The 8,260-nt window shown below is 37.5% G+C and overlaps 1 protein-coding gene across 2 annotated transcripts; it reads right to left on the bottom strand.

Annotated features, from left to right (window-relative positions):
* Positions 1–2,071: 2,071 nt before the first annotated feature.
* Positions 2,072–8,110, bottom strand: rhoua (ras homolog family member Ua). Of its 2 annotated transcripts, XM_027175046.2 has the most exons (4): positions 7,969–8,110; positions 7,517–7,762; positions 6,255–6,313; positions 2,072–4,577 (listed from the first exon to the last, which is right to left on the bottom strand). In XM_027175046.2, coding segments are annotated over exons 1-4 (756 nt in total). In that variant the 5' UTR covers positions 7,970–8,110; the 3' UTR covers positions 2,072–4,127. The 2 variants fall into 2 exon arrangements, with proteins under 2 accessions (XP_027030847.1, XP_027030848.1); XM_027175047.2 differs by having other exon boundaries at positions 7,517–8,039.
* Positions 8,111–8,260: the final 150 nt, after the last annotated feature.

Here is an 8,260-nt window from a genome sequence, read left to right as displayed (position 1 = left end):
CTTCAGTAACCACTTTATCCTTATCACACAACCATTACGTTTGAGTCTGCTCTATATAACTCTCACAGGCACCTGATAACCTCTTCTTTAAAGAGAAGGAAAGAGAGTTTTGGTCATACCTACAGCAGAGTTTATCCCAAGTAAATGTGACAAGTGGCAGTGAGCAGAGGGATCATTTTCCAAACTGGGATCTGTTGTCTTTATTTAAACAATGACAGAAACAGAAAGAGAAGCTGGGGTCAGCAGAGACGGACAGCCTTGACAAAAGGCTTGCACTGCTCAATTCAACAACCTGGAGCTAGATTTGCAAACAGCTGTGTGTTTGGAAGTTTGGCAAATGGTTTGTTTAAGGCTGGCTAGGACGATTTGGAGGAATGCCTGCACTCAAATTGAACCATTTAACCACACACACACACACACACACACACACACACACACACACACACACACACACACACACACACACAAACACCCACACACGCACACACACAGACAAACAAATAAATGTACAGACATATATATTGCAGTTTCTTAAAGGCTGTGATTCCTTCTGCAAAATTGATTTGTTACAATCCACCAGTATAACCTGCTCATCCCGATTCTTATTGTTGGTTTTTACTGCACATGTTGTCTGTCTTGGATTTCATCACAAATGAACCTTTAGACACAGCATGCAGTGCTGTTTATGGTGATGCAAAATCAGTACACAGGGTGCTAATAATTCTTTTAAAGCATCATTTGTTCCAGACATGCTTACAGATGTGGAACGCCGACTCTGCAGTTTACACCGCATTCATATTACAGCTTAAGATAATGAACACAAAGTTTTTCTTCTCATCAAAACTTATTGCAGTGTGTCGCAGAGATTTTTGCATTTCAGGAAGTTGATTGAATAAATGATGGTATGGAAAGTGAACAAATGGGAAATGCAGGCTTTACTTATCAAATACTAAGTAAGACCTGGACCCAATTAAGTTGTTGATTATGGTTAAAAGTGCTGGTCTTCTGCTGAGGGCTTTACAGATGGTCTGTGACAAATCTCTTTTTGAACACCTTTGACCAAATGACCTTTGAGCAACAAACTTGGGGGTGGCATGGTGGGGGTTGAGGGGGACAGAACATGAGATTTTAGGTTTTTTTTCTTACTCTAGTTTGTGTATACCTCAACACATTGTTCTTCAGTGCTTTGGATATAGCTCACATATTTCAGTTTGAATTCAGACCTTAATGAATCATTTAGAAACCCAGTCAGAGGATATGTTTTTAATTTACATAACAAAATGTAGGGGTAAGAGGGCAGTTCAATCGACATTAAAAACACCTTCGACATCTGGCTAAGGTTAAAATGATTCTTTAAATCTTAATAACTGCAGTAAAAGAATTCAGAAGAATAACTGAATGATAAAGTGACTCATAACTATGCATGCTTACATGAAAGCTCCATTTAAAAACATTATATGTCAGAAGGGTTTTTCCAGTTCTGGTATGGTATCAATTAGCTGAGTAAAAATCAGAATCACTGGAGTCCACAACATTAATGAAATTAAAATATCATGTGTAAAGAGTCAGTGTAATGTGCTGTGTATAATATTTACATTTACAGCATTTGGCAGACACCCTTATCCAAAGCGACGAAGCGAGACTTTTAAGTCTCTATCATTGAATACATTAACTCTAGTTCACTAGGTTACAGACTTGATACCATGAGCCTAAAACACTGTTCAAATTTTCTTTTTTTTTTTTTTACATAATATAACATGACCGCCACCATATAATAAAAATTCCAGATAGATATTTTTTTCATCTTTATTTTAAAAAGGATACATTTCTATATACAGTTCTCTGGTATTATCCCATCCCCACCGGTGATGCATGAGGCATGACCTGGTCCTGAGAATGTCTATATGTGCTGTAAATCTTACAATATATCCTGTCACCCAATAACACTGAGTTTGATTCAAATCAAAGATTAGCAAAATGCCAATGTCAAACACAATTCATGCATTATGTAACTTAACAATTCAATTTAAGACATGTTGACATCATGAAATGTACCAAATGTGTTCAAAAATCTTTTAACAGCACTTTATTTCCAGTTGTATGTGTTCACTGAGCATTCTCTTGCCCATGTACAGTTAAAGCATTCAGCCTTTCACATTCAGATATCCAATAACAACAAACTCCACGTTCAGTTACTCTCTTATGGATAGTAGACATGAGAAGCTATTTTTGTTTTTTTAAATGAAGGCAACCTTCAAAGAGACATCAGTTTCAGTTCATTGCTGATACAAGCATGTTAGGAAGGGCTGGCTTATTGATCCTCCAGAGTCTACCACTGCTTATCTTGTGAAACTTTAACCTCTCTACTCAGTGCCACTCCATTTTCACTTGCTCATGTCCCGTTCCAGCAGGTGACTTTTCCAGTTCATCTTACGTGGGTGGACCTGATCAATTATTTACCCAACGATAAAGCTCTACTTTACAATATCTGGGTAAATGTTGAACAATAAATGATGTAAATGCTTCATATCTCTAAATGCTTCATACCTGTATTGTTGATCATGACTTCAAATTGAAATGTCTCAACAGCAGACAAAGCATTACTTTATATCAATTTCTGTTCATAGACATTTTCATGCATATTAAATTCAGTTGGAATTCAGATAAAAGTCATGGAGATGGATTCCTAATAAACAATGGCACTGTTATTATTATATATGACTTTGATTTCTGAAAAAATAAAGAAATAAAATAAAAGTTTTTATGTGATATAACACATTTAATGTGGTAAGTAAAGTAATCTGCTAGAGTCACTTGTAATAGACTTGTTAAACAAAACCTGTATGATCCAGGTTTACCTGAGATATACAGAAACCGTTCTGAACATTTCTTTATATACTTTTTTCTGTATTTATCATGTAATTTCAGGCTTCTTATACTGTACATGATCCAGCATTCGTAGTTTCATGGTTACAAGACTTGCTATATGAAATTTATAATGCACTGGTCATTTTTTTATGGAAATAAAAAAATAAAAAATAAAGTAATTGTAAATCAAACAAACTGTATATACATTCAAATTTATCAGCTTTATCAAAGGCTTTTTGAATCTCTAGCTCTGTGAGATGCTGATCTGTAATTTCAGTGGAAACTCCTGCATTAAACACAAACCGTGTTTCTACACCTTATCCTAAGAGAGAAACAGCCAGTGACGTATAAAAAGCAAACACATTTCTCTAGTTTAAGCACTTCCGGCATGAGTGAACATGCAGTACATACACAAATTTTAACTGGCCAGTTTAATACACACTTACTGACCTTGACCTCATGGTATGTTTTGAATGGAAGCTCTCGATTGTCATAGAACAAACAAGAACTTTTTTCTTTCAGCTGTTTTTCAAACTGGGATGTCCTTCAACCATACTGATCACTGAAAAGAAACCAATGTCAAACTACTGATAGTGCACCAGTGTATCTATTTGCTTTTGACAGGTGGGGAATTAACACTTTAGTAAACTTTGACTGAAGCAGAGCTTGACATGTTGGAAATCATTTTTCTCCAGCTTGAGATAAGCTGTTCGTCTAGGTCGGTTAAGTAGGATTTAGAAACAAATTTATGTTGTAAAAGAAGACCAGAATATAAATATTGAACTATTGTTACTAATGACCTCTGTCTGGGAAATCCCAAGTGGGCTTTGTCATTTCACAGTGTAAGCTGAGTAGTCTGATGTTCAAAAAGTGAAACTTCAGGAACCTCGCAGACCTCTAATGTTAGAGAGGTCATACAATACAATTGCATACAATAATACAACAATGTTGAATTAACTGCACCTCCAATGACGATGTTAAGAGTTCGGTGCTTGTGGCTCTCCATTATTATGCTATAGCAAATGTTCAATTCTGTTTGCCCACGGTTATTCATGATTTTCCACTGTAAATAAGGGATAAGTGTAGTTAAGGTTTGTAGATTTTTTTTCCATTTCACTTATTCTGTTCTTCTATGTTGTCTTATCACATTTCGATATATTTTTAATCTCTGTTCTTAAATTACTCCCGCAACCCCTAAATTCAATTATGTCTTTCATTCCATACTTAAATTTCCAAGAGTAAATATCCATGTTGTCCCTCTACGTCAGACAACAGTATTTCCTCCACCAGGACTTAGAGAGTGTCCTCATCTTTTTGGGTGTGCGTTTCATCAGCCTCTGCTGCTGGCTGTCTGTGTTCTGAATGCTGGCTAGTATGGCTGCATCAAACACCTCCTTCAGGTTCTTCTGGGTAAGTGCTGAGCACTCCATATATGACACGGCACGCACCTCCTCAGCACATGTGCATGCCTCTTGTGGCTCCACTGGACGGTCTTTGTACTTGGCCAGCTGGATAAGTATGTTAACGTCCTGCCGGAGGTCGGCCTGGGTGCCCACTAGCAGGATGGGGGTACGTGGACAGTGCCGTCGGATCTCAGGCACCCACTTCTCCCTGACATTCTGGAACGAGGATGGTGTAACGACACTGAAGCACAACAGGAAAACATCAGCATTGGTGTAGCACAGAGGTCGCAGCTTATCAAACTCATCCTGAAAGGGAAATAATGAAAAAGTCTTTTAAAGTCTTGATATCAGAAGTGGTACATTTTGTTCTTTTAAAATTGTTTGTTTTATCACATTTACACACAAAATCCTTTGGAATCCATTCAGCAGTGACATTTGTATTATAGTGCTCTGAATTTATTCTCACAGTTTATAGAGGTTTCATAGAGCTAGTTGATTAAGACAACTGGCTTTCCTCATATTGTTAAAAACAAGCAAACAAACAATAGAAAATGGAATTGTTATCACATTTTACTTCACACTTGAGACAGGACAAAATGGCAATGAATTGTGGAGATTTAATTCCAGATATAATTTATTATTAACTCATCCTTCCCCAGGTGAAGTAACCTTACAAGCACAAAACAACGAAGCTTTATAGCCATGAAACACCTTAAAACAGATTTTAGTTATCTTCTATAATAGATCATTCACTTTTTTGAAGTGGCAAGATGAAAAGTAGCAATTACCTATCTTGAATTTTTCCAGACCTTGTGATGTCATCCAGCACTGAAGATAAAGTCTAACAAAATACCGTTGTTTATTAACAGCTTTCCACCACTTTCACATTTCCTCATAAAATTTTGTACTGGAACTAGTTCATATGCCAGAAGCTATTTCCTTTCAGTTCAGTTAACTGGGAACTTCTCACCACAAGGGAAAAACCTTCATGATTCATACCAGTTAAACATTTTCAGTTATAAAGTTAATTACTGTGGTTGTAGTGCCTAACAAAATTGACATTTATTTAGCTGTCTTGTAGATGGCAATATAAAAGTATTTACCTGTTTACTCAAAAAATAAAAGACAGTACTGTGTCTGAAGAGTCTGGTAAAGATCGGATGTATTTAGATAATACATCTTGTTAGATGCTTATAAATAAAGAATGTATTTCATTTCACGGTATATGTTACCATGTTACATTTTACAATATAATATAATATAATATAAAAAATATTTTGCTACCAATAACATCTTGCTTCTAGTAAATAAAATCTAAATTTCAAGACAGCAGTGCTGCACCATGGTCTTTTGGCATACTTCCCTGCTCACTCTTTCCCCAGCCGACTTGGCTCCTTGAAAACACACTAGTCTCACGTTTCCACTGACTAGCCCCAGCTGTGCCTCAACCGAAAGTAGGCCTCTTTTTTCCCAAATCACGAATCATTTATCACAATTACAGGGCTTCCTATTTGCAGTCCCCTAGAGATGGTTCTTCCCTCACTGCTATATACAGTATTTGACTGTACTTGAATTTGAACAGTATTTGAATTTGCAACTATAATGATATTTCTATCATTCCCTAATGTGGAAGTTTGAACTTTACCAAAACTCTGTATAATGAATCAGCTCTGTATAATGAATCTGAGCAATTCATTACTCATTACTGGCTTGGCTTTATTGTACTTATGCTCAGTCATGACTAATTAAAAACATAATTGATGGTCTAACACTTTTTCACCATCTCTACATATTCACACAGTAAATAACTACTTTAGGAGTGTGCAGAAATGAACTCCGGAGCTGAAGTCAGCAGTCTTACATAAACAACATGTCATATGTTTACAACATGACAGGATCCAGAGGTTATAGAGACAGAAGCTGCCTGTCCTTAAGGTGCATGTGTGAGCTGATGTGTTATGATCAGAGGAATGCTGTACTGACCTGGCCCGCGGTGTCACACAGCTGGAGTTTCACAGGCTTACCATCAACTGCAACCACCGCTGCAGAGGAAAAACAAAGTCAAAACAGAGACCTTCATGTCTCTTTAGAGATTTCCTTCATCTTTCACCTACACTGGAATAGTGGACAAGTTTGGACATTGTACAATGTACACTGGGACGGTGGACATTGTATGGTGAACAATGGATTTGAAAACATATTATGAAGTTCTCAGGTCACAGAGATATGGTTCCCTAACTGAAATAGTCTTATAATCCCTTTCAGTGTTAGAGAAAAGCTTTATAAGGTACATGGAATGTAAAGGTATGCACAAAATTGCATCAGCTATGGACAATATATGGCCCGACCATCAAACCCAGGAGTAATTTGCATTTTCTCTCACCCTTCTGGGACGACTTTCCACAAAATCATTGTAACATGTCTTTTTAGATTTTCCCAGTCAGCCACAATAGAATTAGTGAGTTCAGAAACTCGCGTTAATCAAGACGACCTGTTATGCAGTTGGCATTGTAATTCATCCCAAAGGTGTTTGATAGAGGTGTGGTCATGGCTCTGTCCAGTCCATTCCATTTCCTCCACACTATCCATAAGAGTGAACCATGGTTGTTTTTTAAACAGGAGCATTGTCATGCTGAAACAGGTGTGGACTAGGCTCCTTAGCTCTGGTGAAGGTAATTCTTAATGCTACAACATTCTAGACAATTGTGTGTTTCTAACTTTGGGACAACAGTTTGGGAAAGACCCCTTATGGCTCTGACTGTCACTATATTCAACTTATAGTGTGAAATATACATACTTTAATTTCCACAATAAACTGACTGACTGATTCATCGACTGATCGATTGCTTGGTCATTTATTTGTCTGATCATTTTTTATAGATCTTTCTTAATTTGATTTTACAAAACAGTTGCAACAACAGTCGTCAAAGTGGAAATAAATGAGTTTCAAAGGTGCCTTTCTTTTAGTGTTGTATATGAAATATACAACACTATTTATTATATAGTGTTGTATATGAAATATACAACAGGATCAAATTCTTTTGTTACCCGAGGTTGTTAAATTAGTTAGAAAGTATTCTTAGAGAATCTGGTCAATTTTGGGTGAACTTAATATTTATAGACCTTATTCAAGATTGTTCCCAAGAGCAAGTAATCAAAAAGGTTAAATGTATCTCGGTAATGGTCAATTCCATAAGCTGTGTTTCGGAACACAGAAATATCATTTATGCTCATTTTACCTTTACCTGAAAAGTTATCAAAAGCTGTTGGAACATACTCCGTGGGATAGCCGTTGGTGGTGTAACTGATGATAAGACTTGTTTTACCAACCGCTCCGTCCCCAACCAGCACGCACTTCACCCTGCGCTCCGGCGCAGAGCCACAACGGCTTCTTTTGGCCACGTTTTTACTCCTGAATCTGCGCGGTGGTACCGGTGGCACTAAGGAGCCTGACACGGGTTTGTACTCCCCAATACCCTGTGGAGGCATCACTGCACACAGAGAGACCAACACTGTTAGGCTAACCCTGATCCATATGTGTTCATACTTAAGAAAAGTCTATGATGAGATATTCCTGCAGACTCCGTGAACGCGAAAGTAATATCCATATGCAAAAAATATATTCCAGTTAAATTAAGTACAGTTCATTTTAGGCGCGCGAAGAAGCGAGCAAAGTGTGTATGACCCAGATACAAACTTTGATTCAGCTGTGGAGTGAGGATGGTGAGGGTCCACTACTCCTCTCCTCGACCATGTGATCCAGCCCCATCGCTTTACTCCAGTAAAATGACATCATCGACACACACACACACACACACACACACACACACACACACACACACACACACACACACACACACACACACACACACACACACACACACACACACACAGACACTTGTCAGTCGTTAGGCATTAGACTATATCATGAAAGAGCCTCAGCTCAATTATGCCATCTAGTGGAATTTTGTTTGTGTCTTTGTTGAGGC

The sequence above is a fragment of the Tachysurus fulvidraco genome, chromosome 4 (assembly GCF_022655615.1).
Source record: "Tachysurus fulvidraco isolate hzauxx_2018 chromosome 4, HZAU_PFXX_2.0, whole genome shotgun sequence".
Lineage (NCBI taxonomy): Eukaryota > Metazoa > Chordata > Actinopteri > Siluriformes > Bagridae > Tachysurus > Tachysurus fulvidraco.
Note: the sequence above shows the minus strand (reverse complement) of the source record. Positions and strands in the feature narration are given on the sequence as shown.